The 26850-nt window shown below is 47.4% G+C and overlaps 1 protein-coding gene and 1 long non-coding RNA gene across 4 annotated transcripts in view; one reads left to right on the plus strand and one right to left on the minus strand.

Moving 5' to 3' along the window:
• The window catches only part of RASSF5 (Ras association domain family member 5), a 353379-nt gene that overhangs the window by 226073 nt on the left and 100456 nt on the right, over positions 1 to 26850 (minus strand). Inside the window, exon 1 of one of the 3 annotated variants that reach the window (XM_078644572.1) lies at positions 4451 to 5014. The exons of the other annotated variants lie outside the window; for them this stretch is intronic. Within the exon in view, the coding sequence (XP_078500698.1) occupies positions 4451 to 4604 (154 nt within the window). The 5' untranslated portion in view covers positions 4605 to 5014. Of the gene's footprint in view, positions 1 to 4450; positions 5015 to 26850 lie in introns of those variants that run through there. 3 annotated transcript variants of the gene reach the window in all.
• The window catches only part of LOC144755537 (uncharacterized), a 338243-nt gene that overhangs the window by 152823 nt on the left and 158570 nt on the right, over positions 1 to 26850 (plus strand). The window lies entirely within an intron of this gene.

Consider the following 26850-nt stretch of genomic DNA (forward strand, 5'->3'; position numbering starts at 1 on the left):
GCGTACCCTGGTAACAAGCTTCGGAGCTGATTGTTAAGGGGTTTAAAGGTGTATTAGCTGAGTATAAAAGGCAATCGCACCAAAAATACTGATTTTGGAAACTCTGAGTCATAGTTGTAAAGAGGTTCTGCAGGTAGGTATGGGTTTACATATTTCAGTATGAAAAGTGATGAGTCATAGTTGTCAAGTGCTCCTTGAAGCGTGGGGTCTACACAGCCATGCCTGAAAGTGCTGAGTCATAGCTGTCAAATGGTCTTTTAGATATGGGTCAACAAATACCAGCATGAAAAGTGCTGTTGACTAAAAAGCCTGGAAAGGATAAAGGTGCTCCTGATGACCTGGAATCGTTTCCCTTCTCTGATTTAAGATGTCTGTCAGTAATTAAAAGGGCTTTCAACTGGAGCGGTGTCTAATCTCGGTGGTGAGGTATATTGTATCCTGTTAATGCACATGAACTCACACTTAGAATGTCTCTTTCCTTGTGGTGTCTATAGAAGCTACGGCTCTAAGGCAGGCGCTGTTTCAAGGGAAAAATAGTGATAGCAGGTCTGCCATGGCTGCGGGCAATACAGACACATCAGCACTTTTGATTTTGTCAGATGATAGACTTCAAAGCGGAGGCCTATCTTTGAAGAAAATAAAACCAATGTCCCTCGTGGGCCAGGGGGTTTCTGGGAGTGAGTGGATCATTCACCATCTTGAAAAGGATCAGTGAGATAAGCTAACTGGTAGACAAGATCAGGGCCCCCCAGTAACAAAAACCGGCCTCACCCTTCCAGGAAAATGCCTGATGCCCGCTACGAACGGGAAACATCCTTTACCTCGCAACCATTACAACGCGTAATAGTTACATATTGGTTTTGACAACGCAAGTCGTTACATCGACTTGCGTTGGATTTAGGAATAGTGTGAATTACTATTCCAACTCCAGTCTATGTACAGTAGGGAAGGTGTTGAAATAGTAAATCACACTATTCCTTAGTCTAGAGCTCCCTCCAGTGCAAGTCGATGTCAAAACCAATATGTAACTATTACGCGTTGTAATGGTTGCGTGGTAAAGGATGTTTCCCGTTCGTAGCGGGCATCAGGCGTTTTCCTGGAAGAGTGAGGCCGGTTTTTGTTTCTGGGGGGCGGTTTTGCAGCGATGCTGCAATATCAGCCACCACTAACAAAAGCATCAGTGCTGGGGGCTGGTTTTGTTAAGCAGTGCTTCATACTTGGCCACCCTTCCCCCGGGGGTGGGGTCCGTTCCGACAAAATTGCCAGGACTGCTTTGGGTTCCCAGTCCAGCCCTGGACAAGATACAAGTCAGAGACCCTACTGAGTGAACAGGTTAGGGTGTTTGATGAACTCTGCATGTGAACAGGCTGAAGGTGAACAGCGAGAGAGTGTTATGTGCATTTGTAAAGTGCATTACAAGCACAAGGATTTTAGGGCGCTGACCGGGTGTGCATGCCTAGACCTGCCTAAGGTAGGTAGGTTGGTTAATAAAAAGTCAGGTCTTCAGCTTCTTGTTAAATTCAAGAAGAGAGGAGGTGGCTCTGATGTGGAGTGGGAGGTCACTTCACCCTTTAGGGGTGATCTAAGAGAATGCCCATCCTCCTGATCTGGTTCTGAGTATGCAGGTTTTCTGCAACCATCCCCTTTCTTCCACAACAACATGCAAGATATTGAGATCAGCTTTGCCAAACTCATGTATCCAAACCCTTAAAAGGTTATGAACGTGCCCACTGTTCTACCAAATTTCAGCTGTGTCTGTTTTCTATCTAGTGGCTTCTATTACATCTATGGCCGAGGTGGATTGATGCCTGGTGCACTTTTTCAAATACATTTTATCTTCTGTTTCTCAACAACCTCTGACTGCTGTGTTCTTGTGTCAGGAATAGTCAGGCTTTAAACCATTCTACAGCTCTATTACTTAAGAAGAATTATTTTTGAAGCCAATCCTGTTAACTTGTGGTCTTTCTCCCTTTTTTTCTCAATCTACGTTGTCTGACTCCACAGTAGCACTTCAGCTTCATTTCTAATTAGAACTTGGGGGCTTCTTCGTTGGCTTTTGCCCCAATTGGGGCACTTCAATAGTGCTTTTATTTATAGTTGGGTTAGTTTAGAATGGGAATGGATAGTGGAGGTGTCAGTGCTCTGGTCCTTTTGGATTTTTAGCCATGATTTGCTGCTAATGAGTGCTCATTTTGAGGAAACCTCTTCAGCATTTGGGATTTGGGTGGCTAACTCCATGTACGGTTTAAATAATTTCTTACCAGCAATTCTTATATAGTTGCTATTCTTTCTTTTACGTCAAAACTTTGGTGCTTGCCTTGCATCCTCAACACTGGTTTCAACGTTACTGAACATTCATGGTGAGCCTCTGTCTCTTCTCATGCAGTCTCCTGGCTGCCGTGTCTAAAAGTGGGTGAAAATACCAGATTCATTTCAAACTGGATGGGAATCTGCAAGTGCTTACAGAACCCTTTCATACTGCATGTTGGGCCAAGCAACTGGATTGCGCCAGGTTACCTTGGAGGTGGCAGTAGCACTTTATAAATATTTGTTAATTCAACTGGATGGGCAACTACCGGCTTAAAAGTTACTCTAATAAAGCAGATTTCAAAAATATCAAAGGCAATGCCGATTTACAGACTCAATCTTTCTGGTCTAAGACACTTGGTGACTGCACTGTCATAGTTCCAATCATAACAATTACTGGATTTAAAATAGACACAGATTTCTCAGTGGATTCTCAGATCTCTATTTTTTTAATCTAAAATCACTTTGCAATATTGTTCTGTGTCTTACACCCTCAGGTAGAAGAAACTCCATTCCACACCCAATTGTTCACTTTCCTCTTTATGGCAAACCCCATCTTTCTTTCTGAAATAAGTTGCTTAGTTATCCACCCTCAAGGGCCTTGAGAACTCCAACAACGTTCCTTTGCAAAGTATTTATTTTCAAATATGTAATGGAAGTGGGTGGGCCTTTGGGTTCTGTTTCCTTGCACCTGAAATAACCTTCTCAAGCACCCTTGGGGCGCTTTTGACCATCTGAGACCTGGAAAATTCATGAAAACTTGCTTTTCCTCCTGTAATGCCTGTTGAGACACTGGTTACCTTCATCGCCTGCTTTGGTTAGCCATAAGAGATAATTTGCTTGAATGTGTAATTTACAAAAAGTAGACCATGACATTGTATCCGCAACCCCATAAATTCCAGTCTGACTGTGCTTTGTAACCAGTGTCTATGGGAGGACCACAGTGTGTGACTGCTCCATTTTGAGGTATGAGGCGATGACATTTCATATCACTGGAAATGTCCTTTAAATAAAGATCACTTTTGTCCAAAAACCTTGGGGCCCCTTGGCATCCACAAAGCAAGTAGATACAGTGTTTCCTTTGGGTGGTCCGGTTAGTGGTAGAATTTGGAGTATTTGCAAGCATCAAGCACTACTGCACTGACACTAAATACTCCCCAACCTACCGACAGTTTGCCTATGAACTTTTAGAGACTCTGTTGCAGTGGTTTCCCTTAGAAGGGATGGGTTCAAACAAAGGAAATTAATATATATATATATATATATATATATATATTGTTGCTCTATCCATGGTAAGCAAAAAAAAATCAGTATTTATCCAAAGGCATGTACAGAACGAGGGACTTGGGAGAGCATAACACACAGAAACTGGGAGAATATTCACCTCCCTTCCCCACCAAGAAACAGACATCTTAAGATGCCTCGCTGCTTGAGCAAAGAGTGTTTGTTGGCGCACCTTCACCACTATACACAGAGGTTTGTGTCCTCCTGTTTTCATATTGCACTGGCTGCTAATGTATTGTGGTTTGGGGTTTATTTTTGCCCAACTCAATGGTAGCCTTTTTAATACTATCGGAAGGATGAAAGGTTGATTGCTCTTTCTGTTCACAAGTTGAAGTTCCAGCAGTGGTACCGGGCTTACTACTTTCGAGAGGGATCAAATATGCCCACATTGGTTTCCTATTGTCAGTGTTGCTGCATAGTGGTATTAAAGTTATACGTCCCCTGTAGTATTAATTGTGTGAATGCGTATTTATTAGTAGAATTGCTCTTCATAAAATTTTCTTCAACTCCATTTATTGATAATAACCATGGCATAGACAAATAAACTAGAAATGTATTATGTGAGTATATTTGTTTATCACAGTGATGTATACTTAATTTAGTTTAGTATACTGTGCTGCGATACTCTATATTATCGTCTGCAATATTAGGGGGAGTATACAGTCGAGTATAATTCGGACATACAGACTGCACTATTTCAGTGAACTGTGCGTTTCGAAAACACTTCTGCTCATGAAATATTAATAACAGCCAACTAAGTGATGTACTTTTACAGTATCGTACAATATTATAAGGCATTTTTGTTTAGGTTGAAAAAAACAGCATATAAAAGTCTAGAAGGTCTCGAGCCGTTACGTACCTCCGAGGGGTCGCAGCTCGCGGCTCGGGGATCGGAGCAGCTGCAGTCCCTCCGACCAAGACCTGGACTTAGGAAAGTGCCGGAAAATGCTGCGAAATCTGCGGGTGACGATGCCAAAGCAGGCAGTGCCCGCATGCGGCTTCCTCCCCGTCATGCCAGCCTCCTCGGCCTGGCCGGGCAAGGGCTCTGGTGCTCCGGTACCCGGTGGAGAATGGGCACTGACAGAAGTGCTCCACAAGGCCAGTGCGGCGCCTGCATCGTGCCCAGCGTCTGGGGCAGTCGCGAGGTGGTTTCACTGGTCCAAATTCAGGGACGGGCCCACTGGGTGGAACTTTGAGTCACCTCTGCAGCATGGCACCCGGACTCCGGCTGAGCTGGCTGCGGTGCCCCGGGCACAGGGCCCCCGCACTCCGCTCTCGATCTCACCGAGGCCTTCCCACCTGAGACTGAGCCTTCCATTCAAAAATAAAATCATAAAAATACATCCTGCGCGCCAGCGCGGGGCCTCATCACCCGCGAGACAAGGTGCTGCTCCGCCTGCGCGCGCGCCGTCGCCCGCCAGCGTCCTGCAGCCTCCGCGTGCAGCCAGCGTCCCAGCCTCGCTTTGCCGAGCCACGGGAAACTTTCTATTCCTGGGCCTTTTTGCACGATAAGATAAAACCCAACTGCGGCAGAGGAGGTAATTAAATCCGACGCTGTCGTCTCTCCCTCTCTCATGTGTTTTGTTTTTCCGGTGTCATCCTCGAGGAAGGTTGTGTGCCTGGGCTTTCTCGATTTCAAATCGATGTACCTTGAAACAAAGCCACGGTGAGGGTCGGAGCGAAAATGACTGGTTTGGAAGCCGAGGGGCTCAAACTATTCTGAGGGAGGTTCTTGCAATTCAAGCATCCAGGAGGACAAATGAAAAACCTTGACAATATGACCCCCACAGAGGACAAAAGATTTTGTGCACTATGTAGATGGCAGTGATTATCTTTAAAAGGATAACTGCAGGGTCCAACGTTTTTCAGTGCTATCAAATGTCAGGGTGCCAAACACCAAGGCAGCGTAGCCCAGATTCCACCTCGTGCCTCTTTTATCCACCACCAGACACCCCCACCACTTTATCTCACTCTTCAGGTTCGCTTTCATCCCATCTTTCTTTTATTGTCATTGTTTTCCGTCTTTTTCCTCCTGTGCCTTCTGTGTATTTCTTATTAGCTCTGGGTTGAAGTCTAAAGCGGAAAAATTTATGCTGGTCCCCAAAAAATAAGTTCTGGTGGTCCCCACCTGCTTGGTGGTCAGATGAGATAACTTCTCAATCGCCCCCTATAGGAAGGAAGCATCGGCCAGATGTATCAAATGGTTCCTTGCTATAGGGAGCGATTGAGAAGTTAACACATCTGACCAGAATTAACCCAGTCTGGCAAAGCATGGCTTATATGAAAAATGTATAACTCTTCACCTGCAAAGTGCGACCTTTTAATATGGATGGAATTGACCCCACCCCCAGCATCATACCCAACATTTATAAACCTAGAGCCATGCCCATGTCTCCTACCCACGGCCCTACATACAATTCTAATATGCTCATAGGACACAGACTTATCAGACTGCCAAGTTCTCCTTCCTCCAATTTGTGTCATTATCCAGAACTGGCTTTCTGCATACTCGTTTGGGTATCCACACACGTTATAAATTAAAATAGAAAAAAGAATAGAAATAGGGTCAGATCAGATGTACGAAAGGATTATGGAATTGCAAAAATTACAATCCCAAATTGTTGAGTTTGTGACTACAAAATCCTATTTGTTATCTACATAACTCCTTTTACGAGTCGGGCAAGTTTTTCCAGCTCAGAAAATATGTTTTACAACCTATACCAAACCACATTTTGAAAGGGGTGCTTCTAAGAATATGTGAGTCACTAGTGTATCAATTGTTTGCAACACCAATTCCAGTCACAGACCATTGACCAGTTAACTCTTCAAATGATATGATAAGATAGGCTATTTATATTGCACACAGCTACTCCCAGGAATGTCCTGACGCATACATAGCAGGGAGAGAATTAGACTGGCTCAAAGAACCAGGTTTTCAGTTTCTTCTTAACCAACACTAATTACTCATGGAGCGTAGCTCCAACTGGAGCCGATTCCATGCTGATGCGACCAGAAATGTTAATGATGTACCACCTGATCTTTGAAGCTGAACTTTTGGGATCGCTGCCAGGAATTTGTTGGTAGATTGTAAAAGTCTAGTAGGGATGTAGAAGCTAAATCTAGCTCGAAAGGAATCAAGCCCTGTCTGATTCAAAACATCATGTATCAATGTCAGAGCCTTACATTTCCCTGATGGGCAACCAGTGGAGTCTCCACAAATGTGAACTGATGTGAAGCCTTCTTGGCACGTTTAGCATGAGGCGACCTGGCGCTTTCTGGATCACTTGCAGTTTGTCCATTAAGTACTCCAGTATGCCCAAGTACAGTGCATTGCCAGAGCCTATTCTAGATGTTATTAATACCTGGATGACTGTTTTCTTCGCTGAGAAGGATAACAAGAGCAAACATTTCTTGAGGGATCTCATAATCCTGAAGCATATGCCTACCAACCTTTTGACTTGAGGACAAAATGATAGTCCATTGTCAAAAGTTATTCCTAGGTTTTTTACTAAGTCTTTCTGGGGTACGGTGGGGGGGCATCGCCTGGTCAAAAAAGTTAGCCAGAAGTTTGGTGGGAATGTTCCAAAGACGTTTTTTCCTCATTATATTTGAGTTGAGCTATGGCTAGCCAGTGGAAGACTGCATTAGGCAGGTTTTAATGTGTGTGTCCTTCAGCTCAGATCCCTTTTTCCAGGAGAAAAGCAGTTGTGTGTCAGCCGCATAGAGACATCACTTTCGCTCCAGGTTCTCCTGCTAGAAATGCGAGGGAATTGAGATATAAATTGAAGAGCTTTGGACTCAAAGCCGAGCCCTGGGGGACACCTGCATCCACTTCTCGTGGACTGGCCAAGCAGCGAGCAATCCAAACTTGCTGGCTTTTATCCGGTAAAAATGTGACGTTAGCCAGCCCAACACTAGCCCTGATACTCCAATGGCCTTGAGACTGTCAAGCAGCAGCGGGTTGGGGTACCGTACCAATGGCCGCCGATAGGTCCAGCATGATCAATACTGCCACTCCCCCCCCATCTAGGGTTACTTTAATATATGCTGATACCTCAACCAGTACAGTTTCTATGATATAGGTGGCTCTGAAGCCTGATTGACGTGGATGAATTAACTTATTTCAATCCAAGAAGTTTGACAGTTGTATAGTCACCAGCCTCTCTAGAATTTAGATAAGGCTGGTAGCAAGGAGATAGGCCTATAGTTGGCCAGGATGGCAGGGCCCTCAGCTGGCATTTTTATAATTGGAAGGATCATCATCTGCTTCTATGCACTAGAGACTGCAGTTGTCCTTATTGAGTTATTAGAATCCAGTTTGCCACCGGATTGATAGTATCCGCCCCGAATGCCAAAAGTTTAAGGCAGCATGGGTCTTTAGGGGAGTCCGATTTGACAGCTTTAAGAGCCCTCAAAGAGCAGTCCAACGAGATAGTTTCAAAGATATTCAGATTTTTCCAGGCCATTGGAATCTTCCTAGTATGCTGTATGATCTCGGAGTCGACCTCTGGTAGCCGACCTACTACAAGGGTGGCTTGAATACTTTAAATCTTGTTAGTGAAAGAGATTACCATCTTTTCACACCAGTCGACTAAGGCTGTCTGAGAATAAGTGCACGAAAACGGGGTAAAAAAACTCTTTACTATAGAGTACATTTTTTTTATCTGTTTCCTGCCTTTCGTGCACTCCTCGAAGTAAGCTTGTTTAGCTTTAATCACAGCCAAATAGTATACCTTTTGTACTAGTTTGAAGGTCTCTTTTTCAGCTGAGTTATAACCCTGCCTCCGTTTACGGTCAAGTGCCTTGCAGAGTTTTTTCTTTATTTTGAGGGCAGCCTAGAACCATGTACTGGAAGGCGTATTTCTGTGTACTCTGCTCCGCAGGACAGGAGCCAGTTCTGCAGCTTTTCTAATCCAGTTATCATAATTCATGACATCCTCATTCAATATGTCAGATAAATCTGGATGTGTTGTTTTAGGAAATTCGAAAATTCCAGCAAATCTATTTTATTAAAAGCTTTCCCATTACAGGTCAGACCACTCAGGGATGATCCGAGGGGTCGTCCTCCAACCTAGGTCCCTGTCTAGAGGCTATTGCCAGATGGATGCAATCTTCCTGTCTTAAATTAAACGGGGAGAAAACAGACATTATGCTGTTGGGCAATTCCTCTCCATCTGCCCTTGCATCCATTTGGCCCCCATGTCTTGGCCTGCCCCCCCTTCCCAAAGCTCAGATCAAGAGTCTGGGGATTTGGCTAGACAAGGCGCTTGATCTCTCAGCCCAAGCTACAAAAACTGCCTCTACTTGCATAGGGCTGATGAAAATGCTCCGTAAGGTGCTCCCTTTACTCCCATTCCAGGCCAGGAGAGTCATGGTCCAGGCCCTGATTCTCTCTCGCCTGGATTATGGGAACGCGCTTTATTTAGGAGCCCCGGTAGCAGTTACTCACAGGCTTCAAGTCATACAAAACTGTGCTGCACGGCTCTTGTACAACATCCCCCGCCGGCAGTCAGCTAGGAAAGCTCTGAAAGATCTTCACTGGCTCCCGGTGGCGGCTAGAGTGCAGTTTAAGGCCATGTGTATAGTTCACAAATCATTCCATCGCACTGGCCCGGCAATTCTCCATCCTGTGGTTACGCCTTATGCACCGTCCAGAGCTTTACGCTCTGGCTCTCTTCAGCTTGTAATCACAACAAAAATTAACAAGGTTCGCTGGGGTGGTCGTTCCTTTTCCCATACTGCGGCCAAACTTTGGAACTCCCTGCCCCTTTCCCTCCGAGAAAACAACAATCTCATTTCTTTCAGAAAGGCTCGAAAAACGCACTTGTATGCACAAACGTGCTGACCTACCCGGTGCCCGCTATAAATAATCAGTCTAAAGCGCTGCAAGGCCTCCGGGTAGTTACGCGCTATATAAGTGCAATTTTTCAATATTTCATCCTGTTTTACTGGCCGTTGCCAGGAAAAACTGCTTAAAGGGTGATCCGACCAAGACAGTGGTTGTGGATCCTCTATCTGTATTACCACATTGGAGCAAACTTGGTCCAGTGTGTGACCTCCTAGATGTGTTGGTTTCACCACATATAGATTTAATAATGGCTTTATCAAGTGATTTCTGGAAAGAGCCAGCTGGACCTGGTGGCCTACAGGTTAGAACTCCAGCTACTGAGTGTTGGTGTGATCAGGAAATACAAAAACCCATGGCTTCTGCATCCAACAAGTCATCAACCTCTATGTCTTGAAACCCCATTCTTATCTGAGGATGACTGCTAGTCCACCTCCCCTTTGCCAATCTTTTTTTTATAGATTTTGAAGCCCTTAGGTAAGGTGTTGGCATTGATGGGGATCAATTAGTCTGATAGCCAGGTTTCTGTTATACATAGGAAATTGAGTCTACTTTCCTCTAAGAGGTCGTAGATATGGTTTGCGTGTTTTTACATTGAGCGTGCATTAATCAGTGCAGCATGCACTGGGATAACATTTTTCTTACAGAGTACCCCTATGTTTTCCACTGCCACACGTGTGATGAAAGTCACAGTCTGGGCAACTGACATTTAACTCCCACAAAGGGGCCCTAGGCTATGTTTGGCATTTGGTGGTCGGTCCGAGACCCAGCAGTGCAGCTCTACTGTATCTAATACAGATATTACCAACCGAGTGCTTGCGGGCAGCGTGGCTGGCGCCGGCCGCTTCTGAGACGCAAATGAGTACAGACGGGCTTGCCTTTGCCGCGCTATTGGCATGCCCACTGTGCGCATCCACTGCATGTCCGCTTAGCGTGTCTGCTTTTGAGCATAAGCCCTGGCGCCCACTAAAGCACGCACAACCACAAAATGGCGGCTCTAGTTGTCTGACCGGAAGGCTCCTTTCTCCTCCCTGCCTGTGAAGCACAACGTCCCCCTCACGAAGCCCCAAACTAATGAGCAGTGGTAAGTACAATTCAAATGTTAGACATTTAAAAGATTCTAAAATTTAAAACTGATAAACATATTTCTAATTTACTAGCAGTAAAGTGCAATATGTAGATCCAAAAAAAGCCATGCTAAGACATGGACTGACCTTCTACTGTTGCGTCGGCTTATCGAGTCTGCTTTTGAGCATGAGCCACAACGGCCACTAGAGCATGCACAACCAAAAAAATGGCGCCTAGTTGTCCGCCCGGAAGGCTCCTTTCTCCTCCCTTCCTGTGAAGGGCAACTTCCCCTTCACAAAGCCCGAAATAAAGAGCAGTGGTAAGTACAATTTAAATTTTACACATTTAAAAGATTACAATTTTTAAACTGACAAACCAATTTCTAATTTAAAAGCACTAAAGTGCAATGTGCAGATTCAAAAACTGCCGCTCTAAGACATGGACTGACCGTCTATTGTCGCGTCCGCGCAGCGTGTCTGCTTTTAAGCATAAGGTCCGGCGACCATGAGAGCACGCACAACCACAAAAATGGCGTCTCTAGTTATCCAACCAGAAGGCTCCTTTCTCCTCCCTTCCGTGTGACGCGCGCTTCCCCCTCATGAAGTCCCAAACTAAAAAGCAGGGGTCAGTTCAATTCAAATTTTACACATTTAAAAGATTCAAAAATGTTAAACTGACAAATCAATTTCTAGTTTAAAAGCAGTAAATTGCAATGCGCAAATCCCAAAATGCCATGCTAAGACACGGACCGACCTTCTGAAAGTAGTTGGTAACTGATTCACAAAAGGAATTTGGGCATTGGGTTTCACAGAAGGGAAAATGGTTGTTGTTGTTTTAAAACAGCTCTGGTTCATTAAAAGCACTTTGCCTGCTTTTAAAAAAAAGTTTCTCATTTGGGAATGCAAACACAGGGATGATGGTCTGCTAACCCCTGCAGCCAGTCACTGGGGGATTGCACATTACGACCTGACTAATGAATATGAATTAGGTAGGTTGGTTTTATGACCCCCTGTAAATGGAGATTTTATGAACTGACCAAATAGTATAAAGGTCAGTTCACAAAATCTGATTCCATTCACAAAAGGTCAGTGTGCAATTTGCAACAACCTTTTGCAAATGTAACTGCAGTACCTCAGTCCCTAATCTCTTGCACTAAACAACCTTCTGCAATTGAAATGGCAAGTCCCCCAGGGGTGGCTTCTGCCCCAGTGTCTCACATTGCATGAAAACCACCTGTGTGGCTGGGGCACAATAACCACATGACCTTTCTCCAACCAGTCCTCACCTATATACAATGACCCCTTCCCTGACGTACCAGGTAGCTCCCACTGTATAGTCTCCAATATTCTTACCTGTATGCGCACACGACCTTCGGCTAGCAGCGCAGGATGAGGGACCCGCTGGACCTCCACTCACGGAGAGAGTCCTATGCCTTCTGCTCAGTGTAGATGGTGCTCCTGCACAGTCGGACTGCGCACTCAGTGCGGAAACGCTTTCAGAGACTCCACCACCTCTGCTTTGAGAACTAATGGCATTTCAAGCTTATTGTCCACCCATGCATGTGGAGGTATGTGGCAGGCTCGACGGCAGAGCACAATGTGCAGATACAAAAGCACCACAGAAAAAGGTCTGGGCGAATTTGTTCTTTCTGAGAACCACCCACATCCAGTATGAGTCATCAATAATTATAAGGCTGTAAATAGCTCTTTTCAGCCAAACTAAATCAAAGAGAAAGCAAGCTAGCAATCAAAGTATTGGCAAATGTGCCCTATACATGAGTGCATGCATACACAAACACATGCTATCTTTGTAGAGTTTTAATATGTGTATGTATATATATATATATATATATAATATCTATGCAGTAGATATTCTGTATCAAATTAAAATATATAAATCTGTGAACCCCACAACAAAATCATGCTTTTTAATTTTATGCATGAGTACCTGTCCTTCTGAGAACCCCTACATTGTCCCTGGGGCAGAGCACCCTCCTTTTCAGACTTTAGCACCTGTCAGCCTGCAATCGCAATCCTGTAGATAATCTGGATTCCTGACCCGTCCAATGGTCTGTGGGTCTTGTTTTGTGACGGTAGAAAATGTTCCCTCACCTAATTGGGCTTGTTAATATTTTATATTTGAGTCTTCAAACTCCCTTCATATTTAGGCATTCGGACTGTCTGCAAATTAATGCTAAAAACATATATATCATTTAACTCTTCAAAGTCCAGCAAATACCTCAACAGCTTCTGAATAAATATACACCAAACCACAAAACATCGTATTCTGTGTAAAGGTCTAATGCTAACTTTCGTGTAACAAACATACTTATAGGAGCACAACAATTTTTATGCTTTAAGTTTTCTCCTGTTGGAACCGGAAGTGTCTGGTTGGATGAAGGGATTCCCCTAGTCTAGCAGAACCTACTGCTCCCGTAAAGGGCAGCTGATTACACTCACTGTACAACCCATGCTCACCCTTGGGTAGCTTGGCACTGAACAGTCAGGCTTATATCAGAGGCGATATGTAAAGCAAAGGCACAGCAGTCCCGCGTAATAAATACACTGGGCGTCACAAAGGAGGCTTCACACAGGATGTATGTAAAAATGTTTATATTCAACACACATATTCAATCATTGTAACATGAACATCATATACTGTTGGGCATAGGACACATTTGAAAATATAACTAGCAGTACTAGGCCCACTAGCATTGTTATGATATCAATAGTATGCACACTGTGGACAATTCCTAATCAAAACCCCCCCTCCCCGCCAAATAGCGAGAGAGCACCCTTATGCAGGTCACAGTATAAAAAATATGTACATACATGAAAATGGAACACTTTTTAGCAGCATCACGGGCCTGATCCACCCGGGTAAGCTCAATGTCAAATGCATTGTGCTTTTGGCATAAAATAAGCATATAACGTGACATCGCTGGCAGTCTTGTGAATCACAGGCGTTCACTCACACTCACTCCGCACTGCTACATGGCACAACAGTTGTCAGCCATTTTCTAAGGCCTGCTCTTATACACTTGTCGCACCTGCATACTGTGTGGCCCCAGCCTTCTTCCACCCTCTAGTTCACCTTGATGGTCCTATACCACCGGATAGAAGATAACCAACACCGCCTCCCAGACACTGGGCCGCACACAGCCAAAATCACCCTTAGTCTGGGTCCTTGGAAAGCAGGTGGAATAATGTAGCAGTGTTAATTGGGAGGTAGACGTAAACAAGGGGAGTTCATCAGCCACTCTGGAAGTTCACCCACAGGTCTCAAAACACCATGGAGTCTCGCAGTCTCTTGACCTGTTTCCGAACTGTCTTGGAAGTGTCCCTTTAACCCAGTCAATCTCTCTTGCTACTACCTGGCACCAAGATGTCTTCGGTAAGGGTCAGGTGTGGAGAGGGCAGTTGGTCCGCTCTGATGAGGGTCAACAAGGGGACAACCAGTGAATAGGGAGTAACACAATTGAGCCTATCATTGTTATAAGGCCTTCCTAAAGGGTTGCAAGGATCAGGGTTGTGCCAGACAATCCGGGTTCAGCATCTGGTGCGCATCGGCATGAGTCGCAGCAGCCACTTTAGATTTCAAACACGGAGAGTTTCAATTCCGTACCTGTGAGAAGTTGGCCTGATATGCAGTGCTCACTATTCTAGTGATCACTATGTATCAGTCCAAACAACCCTTATTGATGATTGGTTGTAAGTCAACCTTATAGACCAGCTATCCTAGTAGCATGGATACGAGCAGTCTAAGGCTAAACTCTAGAGGGTGTGTTAAGCCAGCTGTTTTACCATCACATTACCCCTTGAACACCAAGTGAAAGGACACCACACAAGTTGTTATCAAAAATAAAGTATATTTATTTATAACAGGACTACCCTGGCTCTTTATGAGACAGGGAGCTAAGCACACAACAAAACTCTTAGAGGAATACTGAAAGTCGCACAATTTACACAAATGCCCGAGGGGCACGAAAAACCATTTACACAAGAAGTGGAATGCGAAGTTACTAGCAGGTAAGTAATACTTTTCTAGACTGTAGAAACGCTAGGCCTACAATGCTGAACCCTTGGATTAGAAGCAGGAGGCCTAGGGACGCCGTGTGCAGAGTGGGAACTCTCACGCGTAATGCGGGAACAAGTCTATGGATACTAGCAATCACAAAGTTACTGTTCTCGGGCGAACCCGACTAGGTGGGTCGAAAACAAGAGTGGATCCGAACACCTAGGGTGTTGGACTATGCTGGAGCACCGGAGTACTCAGTTTACCTAGCCCAGGGGCTGCGGCTGCATAGGGTTCAAGTTGCGTCGGAAACCCTCCTTGAAGAACCAGGAGCCTGAAGAAAGAAGTTGCTGGCAGGCGGCCAGTGAAGAAGTTCGTGGTGATCCAAGCCTGGATCAGGGAAGAAGAAGACCTGTAAGCAGAGGGGACCAAGTTCTGAATCACTAGCCAGTGATTTAGGTGGGCACCAGGATGGCACCGGACGAAGTCACCTCGACCAGGTGAGTGGGCGCTGCTGGGCTCTGCAGTCTCTCGGACCAGGAGGCGTTGTCGGCAACCAGGATGGAGGTGCGAGCTGTCCCACGAAGGTATCTACTGTCGACGTCGCTGGACCCAGGATTGGGGCAACAAGTCTTGGCAAATGCAAGCCCATGTGGTGGACTTAAAATGGAGTCTGGAGTGGACCAGGAGGGTCCAGGGTGCTCCTCTTTTGGAGGGGAGCAGGGGCTAGTCTGGAGCAACCAGACCAGTGGTGTTTGTCGTCGTGAAGCGTCGTGAGAGGGCCACTAGCCAACGGGCAAGTGACCTGGACAACGCGGTGGGCAGCAAAGAGCAGAAGGGCCCCACGCAGATCTTGTGGATGCAGGGGGGCTGAACTTCGGTGCTGGAGCTGCTCAGGGTCGGGGCTTCTCTTACCCCAAAGCACTCAGTCGAGGGTCACTCGGTGGTCGTGCTGGACAAGCGTCGTGCAGTCTTCAAAGATGGCCGGTCCCTCGAGGTCTCGTCACACCCACGGATCACAGCTGGGCTGATGATGCAGGTTGAGGTCAGAGGTGCCAGGGAAGCTGGTTCTCGTTGTGCTGGGCAGTCTTGATCCGGAGGAGAGACTTACAGCAGACCGCGATGCTTGGTTGGTGCCTGCTGCTGCAGGGTGACTACTCCTTAGTCACAAGGGAGAAATCTTAGGAAGAGTCTTGAGTTCCTCTCGTAGAAAGTCGGTTCAGGATTCAAAGATTGATCTGATTTGGAAGGGGGCCAGTTCCTACCTTTATCCTGCAAAAAGGGGCTGGCACGCGACTAAGTCCTGCCCTATGGGTGGGACTAGGAGGGGGGTGGTTACACCCCTCTCCTTTGCCGGGCTTTTCCCCAGATCAGGGGCTGGAGTGCCCCTGGAACTGGTTCAAGCCGGCCTATGCATAGTGAGTACCGGGGTGCCACTTGCAGTCAACTTCCTCTAAAGCCCTGCCTACCTAGGATACACAAAATCCTGTCTGGGACGGTGCTGGCACCGCCCCTGGCAGGAAACCCTTTGTCCTTGCCCCCTGGGCTGGGAGGACTCCCAGCAGCAGGAGGGCAGACTTGTGTCTCGGTGGCAGCATCCATCTTGTGGAGCTGAGGCTATGTCTGACTTTAACCGGGGTTACAGGTTACCAACATGTCGTGTCCCTCTAGAAGGGTGGATTGCTAACCCCGTCGCCAGAATTGGTGAGGGGTTAGTATTCCAATTCGTATGACACCTTACTCGACATGTTTTGATAATGTTATACCAAAGTTAGCATATGACCGCGAGGTACATAATGCACTTAAGAGTATATGGTATAGCGTTATCATGGAACAGCTATTAGGACTTGGTTCCGCAAGCTGCAAACGGGCTCAGCTCATGCCAGAGCACCACTTCACATTATTCCATGCACTCTGCCTTCAGGATTGTTAAGGCCTGCCATAGGAGTGATGGATAGGAATATATGTGTCCATTTTAGGTTTAGATATAGGGATACTATATCTATAGCAAAGGGTGATTACACCACCTTGCCCCAGCTGTCAAGCAGCCAGTTGTGTCTGATTTAGTTAGTCACTCAGGGGTGGCATAATACATGCTGCAGCCCCTGGGAGACTTCTGGGTGCACCTCAGCCCTGGGTACAGGGGCTTGGAGAGGGCCCAGTGCCAATTCAGTACCTGGGTACAATTTGGAGTAGAGAGAACAGCTAGGCTGTGGGTCTGATTAGCAGGCCCACAGCCAGGGAAGTCGTAAACCAGTGAAGCAAAAAGCAAAAATCTGGGTGATCATAGGATTGCAGACCCTACTCTCCTACATGACCCCCCCCCCCCAAACTTTGGGACAATAAGCTAACCTTGACCAGGTGAGTCTTCTTGCTCTAAGTGGAAATACCTGGAGAGCCCATCAGCATTGCCATGATCAGTACCAGGTCTATGCTCCACTGTAAAATCCATCCCCTGTAGGGAAATGGACCACCTAAGTAGTTTGGGGTTTTTACCCTTCATCTGATTTAGCCATAAGAGGGGCTTATGGTCGGTCTGAATCTTAAAGTGAGTGCCAAACAAGTATGACCTCAACTTTTTCAGGGCCCACACCACAGCAAAGGCCTCCCTCTCAATAGCTGACCAATTTTTCTCTCTGGGGGTCAGCCTTCTGCTAATAAAAGCAATGGGCTGGTCGTTACCATCAAAATTCAGCCGAGATAGAACAGCTCCCACACCCAACTCAGAAGCATCTGTTTGGACAATGAAGGTCTTGGAGTAATCTGGACTCTTTAGGATAGGTGCTGTGCACATGGCCTGCTTTAGGTCATTGAATGCTTTCTGACAGCTTGCTGTCCACTGAACTTTCTTTGGCATCTTTTTACTTGTCAGGTCATTAAGTGGAGTCACAATGGACCCATAATTCTTTACAAATTTCCTATAGTAACCAGTCAGGCCCAAGAAAGCTCGAACCTGAGTCTGGGTGGTTGGAGGAGCCCAGTCCTTGATGGCCTGTATCTTGCTCTCCAAGGGTTGAACCTGGCCTCCACCTACAAGGTGGCCCAGGTACACAACCTGTGTCTGCCCTATCTGGCACTTAGTGGCCTTGATAGTGAGACCTGCCTTTTGCAGTGCCTCTAACACTTTCCTCAGGTGGACCAGGTGGTCCTCCCAGGTGGAACTAAAGACAGCTATATCATCAAGATATGCTGCACAGAAGTCATCCAACCCAGTGAGAACTTGATTCACCAGCCTTTGGAAGGTGGCAGGTGCATTTTTCAAACCAAAGGGCATTACCACAAATTGATAATGCCCACCAGGGGTAGAAAATGCTGTCTTGGGTTTGGCCTCCTCAGCTAACCTGATTTGCCAATACCCAGCTGTCAGGTCAAATGTACTTAAGTAGTTGGCAGAAGCCAATCTATCTATAAGTTCATCTGCTCTTGGTATTGGGTGGCCATCAGTCTTAGTGACTGCATTGAGTCCTCTGTAGTCTACGCAAAACCTCATCTCTTTCTTACCACCCTGGGTGTGAGGCTTTGGCACTAGAACTACTGGGCTAGCCCAAGGGCTATCTGAGGGCTCAATGACTCCCAGCTCCAACATTTTCTGCACTTCTGTCTTGACGCAGTCTCTGACATGATCAGGCTGTCTGTAGATTTTACTCTTGACAGGCAGACTGTCTCCAGTGTCCACTTCATGGGTACACCAATCAGTTTGACTGGGTGTCAGAGAGAACATATGTCTAAAGGATTGCAGAACTTGTCTACAATCCTGTTGCTGATGTTCAGAGAGGCTGCCACAAAAGACAACACCATCTACTGATCCATCATCAGGATTCTAAGTGAGCAGGTCTGGGATAGGGTCACTCTCTTCCTCCTGTCCCTCATCTGTGGCCATGAGCAAGCTCATGTCCTTCCTGTCGACATATGCCTTGAGCCTGTTCACATGGAGCACCCTGAGGGGGCTCCTGGGAGTTCCAAGGTCCACCAGGTAGGTGACCTCTCCCTTTTGCTCAATGATGGTGTGGGGCCCAGACCATTTGTCTTTGAGTGCTGCTGGGGCCACTGGCTCCAGCACCCACACCTTCTGTCCAGGCTGGTACACAGTCAGGACAGCCTTCTGGTCATGCCAAGCTTTTTGGAGTTCTTGGCTGGCCTCAAGGTTTTTAGATGCTTTTTCCATGTATTCAGCCATCCTGGAGCGGAGACCAAGTACATAGTCCACTATGTTGGTTGCAGGCTTTTTGAGAGGCCTCTCCCATCCTTCCTTCACCAAACACAGGGGTCCTCTTACAGGATGCCCATACAGAAGTTCAAAAGGGCTGTAGCCAACCCCCTTCTGTGGGACCTCTCTGTAAGCAAACAAGAGGCAGGGTATCAGGACATCCCATCTACGCCTGAGCTTTTCAGGTAGTCCATGAATCATCCCTTTGAGGGTCCTGTTGAATCTTTCAACAAGCCCATTACACTGTGGATGATAGGGTGTGGTGAACTTGTAGTTGACACCACATTCCTTCCACATTGCAGTCAGATATCCTGACATGAAGTTTGCACCTCTGTCAGAAACAACCTCCTTAGGGAAGCCCACTCTGGAGAACACTCCAACTAGGGCTCTTGCCACTACAGGTGCTGTAGTGGTCCTAAGTGGAATAGCTTCAGGATACCTGGTGGCATGGTCCACCACCACCAGTATAAACTTGTGCCCTGATGCTGTCTGGGGTTCCATTGGACCAACAATGTCAATCCCCACTCTTTCAAAGGGAACCCCCACCACAGGTAGTGGTATGAGGGGGGCCTTTGTTGTGCCACCTGACTTACCACTGGCTTGGCAAGTGACACAGGAGCGACAAAACTCCTTGGTATTCTCATTCATGTGAGGCCAGTGAAAGTGTGAGACAAGTCTGTCCCAAGTCTTTGTCTGGCCTAAGTGACCTGCAAGGGGAATCTCATGGGCCAAGGTGAGAAGGAAACCCCTCTGAGACAAGGGGATGACCAGCCTCCTGGTTGCACCAGGCTTGGGGTCTCTTGACTCAGAGTACAGGAGTCCATCTTCCCAGTATACCCTGTGGGCACCTGTGGCATTCCCTGCAGCCTCAGCAGCAGCCTGCTGTCTGAGGGGTTCAAGGGAAGGGCAGTCTAACTGTGCCTTCCCCAGGTCTTCTCTGGAGGGTCCCCCTGACCCCAGAAACTCAACTTGATCAAGTTCAAGCTCTTTAGGCTCAGTTTCCCTCAGCTCTCTCAGATCAGCCTCCTCAGAGACTTGATCCTCAACCTGGGGCAAGGGGGAAGGCAATGCCTTAACCCTACTGCTCTTCTTCTTGGGAGGTGTCTGGTCCATTGTTCCAGGATCCAGTACCTGTTCAGTGGGGCATCTTCTGGCCTGTGACCTAGTCACAGCAAGCACATGTGCTGGCAAGCCTAACATTTCCATGTGAGTCCTCTGCTCCACTTCTGACCATAGTGATGACTCCAAATCATTGCCCAACAAACAATCCACTGGGAGGTCTGAACTAACCACAACTTTCTTTTGGCCACTTACCCCTCCCCAGGAGAAAGCAACAATCGCCATACTTTGACTGGTAGTGACGTTGCTGGCATTGGTCACCAGGAAATCTGTACCTGGCATGATCTGTCCAGGGTCCACAAAGTTAGGTGTCACCATTGTGACACTGGCACAAGTGTCCCTATAGGCCTGAGCCATTTTGCCATTTATCAAAGGTGTCTGCCTGTATTTGCCCAAAGTATTGGGACTGACATCAGGGGACATATCCATATCCCCTGTACAGACAAGGACAGCCTGAGTGAGTGTGCCAACTAAGTTGTCAGACTCCTCAGTTCCCAAGGTTAACCCAACTAGTCCCTTGGGAGGTGCACTACCACTACTGACTGTACTAGGGGGTGCAGTTGCCTTAGGGGCTGTAGTGGTAGGAGTTTGCCCTCCTCTTTTGGTGCACTCACTAAACCAGTGAGACTTACTTTTACAGTACTGGCACCACTTTCTTGACTGGCCTTCTTGAGTCTTCTTTTTCTGCTGTGAAGCCTGACCCCCACCCTCTTTGGTTTGTTGGGGACCTGTTGAAGACTTCTGGTCATTTTGTTCACTCTTGGTATTACCCTTCTGGTCTGCTTTCTTCTGACCACCCTGGTTCTGGTTCTGGTTCTGCTTGATCCTTGTTCTGACCCATTTGTCTGCCTTCTTTCCCAATTCTTGGGGAGAGGTCAGATCTGAATCAACAAGGTGCTGGTGCAACAACTGGTTCTGGCAGTTATTTAAAATCTGTTCTCTCATCATAAGATTATACAATCCTGTGTAATCAGTAACCTTGCTACCCAGCAACCAGCCCTCCAAAGCCTTAGTGGCACAATCCACAAAGTCAGACCAGTCCTGAGACTGAGTTTTCTGGGTGTCTCTGAACAGCAACCTGTACTGCTCAGTGGTTAAACCAAACCCATCAACCAGTGTATTTTTCAGGACCTGGTAATTGTTAGCATCCTCCACTCTTGTAGTGAGGAGCTTATCTCTACCTTTGCCATCAAAGGAGAGCCACAGTATAGCTGCCCACTGACTCTGGGGAATGCACTGCACAGTGCAGGCCCTCTCCAAAGCAGCCATCCATTTCTGGATGTCATCCCCTTGTTTAAAGGGGGGCACTATCTTTGTCAGGTGTTTAGTATCTAAACCCTTCTCTTTATCTCTTGGGAGATTGCTGCCACCAGTGGGGACTACCCCACTCATCTGCTGCTCTCTAGCAAAGGCAAGCTTCTCTTTGGCCAGGGCAAGTTCTTCCCTTTCAATCCTCAGATTAGCCTGTCTCATCCTTGCTTCATGCTCTATTCTCTGAGGGGAAGTCAATCTCCTCTGGGGAGAATTCCTTCTCCTCTGAGAAGAGGCATTAGAGTGCAGAGATCTATTGGAGTCCCTAGAATGAGATCTATCTCTTCTAACTCCAAGGTTAGGCCTTACTAGGGTCAGCACTGGGGGTCCCCCAGCTCCTTCCCTAAGTAGGTCTAAGTTGGCCCTAGTAAGTCTGCTGACTAACTCAGACCTCTTGTCTGCCTCATCCCCAGAGAGTTCCTCTTGATCCTCCTCCTCAACTCTGTCTTCAGTGTCAAGGAGGTCTGGATCTCCAATGGTACCCTCTAGGGCTGGCATATTCCCATCTAACTGAGAAATTTTTCTCGCATCATATGTCTCTAAGAGACCTATCAGAAAGGGAATGGTGGGGTTAGACCCCTGTTTCAGTTTCCTGGAGGTACACACTTGTCTCATCTCCTGGAAACTGAGAGCTGCATATCTTGATTTGACCTGTGGAGGGTCACTAGCCACAAGGGGAGTCTCAGTAGACTCTCCATGGGTAGACATGCTTTTCTAGTGAGGTGTAAGTGGTGCACTTACCTACACTATTTGTTTACCTACTGATCCCTTGCTAGAGTTGTAGTTTAGGGTGTGCTATGCCCTAGGAGCTACAACAGCTGGTTCAGTAGAACTCAGAGTATTCTAAGCTAAGTTATATGTACCTTAGTACTTATGTGATCTTTCAAATGATATTCTTAGGATATGTGTGGTAAAACAACAGCAAGCTCAAATCCCAACCGCTGCTCACCAATGTGAGAAGTTGGCCTGATATGCAGTGCTCACTATTCTAGTGATCACTATGTATCAGTCCAAACAACCCTTATTGATGATTGGTTGTAAGTCAACCTTATAGACCAGCTATCCTAGTAGCATGGATACGAGCAGTCTAAGGCTAAACTCTAGAGGGCGTGTTAAGCCAGCTGTTTTACCATCACATTACCCCTTGAACACCAAGTGAAAGGACACCACACAAGTTGTTATCAAAAATAAAGTATATTTATTTATAACAGGACTACCCTGGCTCTTTATGAGACAGGGAGCTAAGCACACAACAAAACTCTTAGAGGAATACTGACAGTCGCACAATTTACACAAATGCCTGAGGGGCACGAAAAACCATATACACAAGAAGTGGAATGCGAAGTTACTAGCAGGTAAGTAATACTTTTCTAGACTGTAGAAACGCTAGGCCTACAATGCTGAACCCTTGGATTAGAAGCTGGAGGCCTAGGGACGCTGTGTGCAGAGTGGGAACTCTCACGCGTAATGCGGGAACAAGTCTATGGATACTAGCAATCACAAAGTTACTGTTCTCGGGCGAACCCGACTAGGTGGGTCGAAAACAAGAGTGGATCCGAACACCTAGGGTGTTGGACTATGCTGGAGCACCGGAGTACTCAGTTTACCTAGCCCAGGGGCTGCGGCTGCATAGGGTTCAAGTTGCGTCGGAAACCCTCGTTAAAGAACCAGGAGCCTGAAGAAAGAAGTTGCTGGCAGGCGGCCAGTGAAGAAGTTCGTGGTGATCCAAGCCTGGATCAGGGAAGAAGAAGACCTGTAAGCAGAGGGGACCAAGTTCTGAATCACTAGCCAGTGATTTAGGTGGGCACCAGGATGGCACCGGACGAAGTCACCTCGACCAGGTGAGTGGGCGCTGCTGGGCTCTGCAGTCTCTCGGACCAGGAGGCGTTGTCGGCGACCAGGATGGAGGTGCGAGCTGTCCCACGAAGGTATCTACTGTCGACGTCGCTGGACCCAGGATTGGGGCAACAAGTCTTGGCAAATGCAAGCCCACGCGGTGGACTTAAAATGGAGTCTGGAGTGGACCAGGAGGGTCCAGGGTGCTCCTCTTTTGGAGGGGAGCAGGGGCTAGTCTGGAGCAACCAGACCAGCGGTGTTTGTCGTCGTGAAGCGTCGTGAGAGGGCTACTAGCCAACGGGCAAGTGACCTGGACAATGCGGTGGGCAGCAAAGAGCAGAAGGGCCCCACGCAGATCTCGTGGATGCAGGGGGGCTGAACTTCGGTGCTGGAGCTGCTCAGGGTCGGGGCTTCTCTTACCCCAAAGCACTCAGTCGAGGGTCACTCGGTGGTCGTGCTGGACAAGCGTTGTGCAGTCTTCAAAGATGGCCGGTCCCTCGAGGTCTCGTCACACCCACGGATCACAGCTGGGCTGATGATGCAGGTTGAGGTCAGAGGTGCCAGGGAAGCTGGTTCTCGTCGTGCTGGGCAGTCTTGATCCGGAGGAGAGACTTACAGCAGACCGCGATGCTTGGTTGGTGCCTGCTGCTGCAGGGTGACTACTCCTTAGTCACAAGGGAGAAATCTTAGGAAGAGTCTTGAGTTCCTCTCGTAGAAAGTCGGTTCAGGATTCAAAGATTGATCTGATTTGGAAGGGGGCCAGTTCCTACCTTTATCCTGCAAAAAGGGGCTGGCACGTGACTAAGTCCTGCCCTATGGATGGGACTAGGAGGGGGGTGGTTACACCCCTCTCCTTTGCCGGGCTTTTCCCCAGATCAGGGGCTGGAGTGCCTCTGGAACTGGTTCAAGCCGGCCTATGCATAGTGAGCACCGGGGTGCCACTTGCAGTCACCTTCCTCTAAAGCCCTGCCTACCTAGGATACACAAAATCCTGTCTGGGACGGTGCTGGCACCGCCCCTGGCAGGAAACCCTTTGTCCTTGCCTCCTGGGCTGGGAGGACTCCCAGCAGCAGGAGGGCAGACTTGTGTCTCGGTGGCAGCATCCATCTTGTGGAGCTGAGGCTATGTCTGACTTTAACCGGGGTTACAGGTTACCAACATGTCGTGTCCCTCTAGAAGGGTGGAATGCTAACCCCGTCGCCAGAATTGGCGAGGGGTTAGTATTCCAATTCGTATGACACCTTACTCGACATGTTTTGAAAATGTTATACCAAAGTTAGCATATGACCGCGAGGTACATAATGCACTTAAGAGTATATGGTATAGCGTTATCATGGAACAGCTATTAGGACTTGGTTCCGCAAGCTGCAAACGGGCTCAGCTCATGCCAGAGCACCACTTCACATTATTTCATGCACTCTGCCTTCAGGATTGTTAAGGCCTGCCATAGGAGTGACTGATAGGAATATATGTGTCCATTTTAGGTTTAGATATAGGGATACTATATCTATAGCAAAGGGTGATTACACCACCTTGCCCCAGCTGTCAAGCAGCCAGTTGTGTCTGATTTAGTTAGTCACTCAGGGGTGGCATAATACATGCTGCAGCCCCTGGGAGACTTCTGGGTGCACCTCAGCCCTGGGTACAGGGGCTTGGAGAGGGCCCAGTGCCAATTCAGTACCTGGGTACAATTTGGAGTAGAGAGAACAGCTAGGCTGTGGGTCTGATTAGCAGGCCCACAGCCAGGGAAGTCGTAAACCAGTGAAGCAAAAAGCAAAAATCTGGGTGATCATAGGATTGCAGACCCTACTCTCCTACAGTACCTACGTGGAAATGAGGCACAGTGACAGATGAACATTGAGATGGATTGCACCAGGCACTTCCAATCGCAAACGCAGTGAAGAGTGCAATTCTTATCTTCCCAGGAAACAAGGAACATTGTCTGATTCACGATGATACGTTTGCACCAGACCAGTCTGGTCACACACACACAGGCACAAGTTCAGAAGAGGTGCAGCATTCTACCTCATGTGCAACTACGGATGCACCCCTACCTCCAAATTTTACACTATATAAATCAGACACCACAAGCAATGAGCAGGCAGTCGACGTGTCACACAAGAGAAATGCATCACAATTGATGAAGTGGGCCAAGCAGGTCCTGCAACCAGTGAATCCATTTATCACCACTAGACTCTTAGGAGTATCAAGGGGCCTGAAGTGCAGGAACCGCACGCCTTAGATGCGGGCAAGATTTCTGGGGCTCCACACTAAACAATTGGTTCTCCAGATACAAGTCTTATTTCCACACTCACACCACACTAGCAGTTGGATTTCAGTAGCTGAGGTAGGCCCTTGAGAGGGCACCACTCTCCAGATGTCACAGGCAGATAGTGTACGTCCCTTGAGGGAGATCTTTGATGCCCCTGAGATCCATGGGAGAACAGGAGGCCCGCAGTCGGAGACTTGGAGAGCTCACTTCAGCACGCCACACTTCAGCAGGCCCTCGGCACAGGCCAACCACTATTAGGGCAGTTATCCTCTATGTGCACAGCAGAGTCCTCTGGGAATGCCCACCATATACTCCGGGCTCTCTAGTCCCATATCCTCACAAGCATATCTCACCTTTTACTGAAGGATGGCACCTATAATTATACTATCATATGTCTTTGAAGTTTGGGGTGGTTTAGGACATTTGAACCACAGATGCCTCCCCTAAATTGTAGACCTGCCTGCCATGGGGCAATGGAAGTCATATCTTAATCTTTAGTGGGGTCATAGTCGAGCCCTAGAGGCTAAGTGTCAAATCCTCTATTTTCAATCTATCCCATTCAGTCCTCAAATGGCAGAGGTCTTCCATTCCCATGGGATGCACATAGAGTATTGCTGTCGCTTGGGGAATGCACAGATGTGCTCCCCGACCCATAGTGTTCACTGGAGTCACTGGGGTCAGGCAGCATGGTATCCAAGACTCTTAGAGCATGGAAATGTCCATACTTTACAAGTGGCATTTCTAAGCGAGTTCTGCCAAAAACCCATTACCAGTGAAATAGGTTTGGGAATGCAAATCCATTGATAGGAAACATCATGAGGCTGCTCATGATCCACTTTTGTATCTCAAAGCAATGTCAACCACTTATTTTCCCATGTTAACCTATGGGAAGACCAGGCTTCCTAGATAGTGAAAACATACGACCCTGCCCGGGCCAGTCGGAAATGGGTTGACCCCTTACAGTGGTGATTGCACACACCCGACCTGCATCGGCAGACCGGGCACCTTGCCACTAGCACCATGGATGGAAGCATTCGGACACAGGTCTGTGATGGCAAGCCTGTCCCGGATGTCAGAGCACCGGGGATGCAGATATGGGCTCATGAGCCACATTTGGCAGGCCGGGCACCTATCCCAATTGCCATAGGTGTCAGGGTGCATCCTTCAGCCTGTACTGGCAGGCTGGACACGGATGATTCAAAATAGCTCAAGGGCAAGTGCGCACCTCTCGGTCTGCGTTGGCAGACCAGCCTATGTTTCGGAATAACATGTCAGCATCTCTTCCTAATCTGCGTAGGAAGGCGCACACACTTCACGACTGCCTTATCAATGAGGATGTGCTCAGGGCCCTATGGCCACACAAGAGAATCTTCAACCGGAGACGTTTTAAGGCATGGCAAAGTGGGCTCTGGCTCAGAGCCCCATGTCTTTCAGGAGGTCCCCCGAAAGAGCCAGCTCTGCTCTGCAGAGAATCTTGCACTGATTACTTTCTTAAACAATCCTTAAACAGATTGCTTTAAATATGGTTTCCTTGAATTTTATTTTGTGGGTGATGTGCAAGAGTCTATTACTGACATTTTACAGAGA

Source organism: Lissotriton helveticus, chromosome 5_1, assembly GCF_964261635.1.
Source record: "Lissotriton helveticus chromosome 5_1, aLisHel1.1, whole genome shotgun sequence".
In the NCBI taxonomy this organism is placed as follows: Eukaryota; Metazoa; Chordata; class Amphibia; order Caudata; family Salamandridae; genus Lissotriton; species Lissotriton helveticus.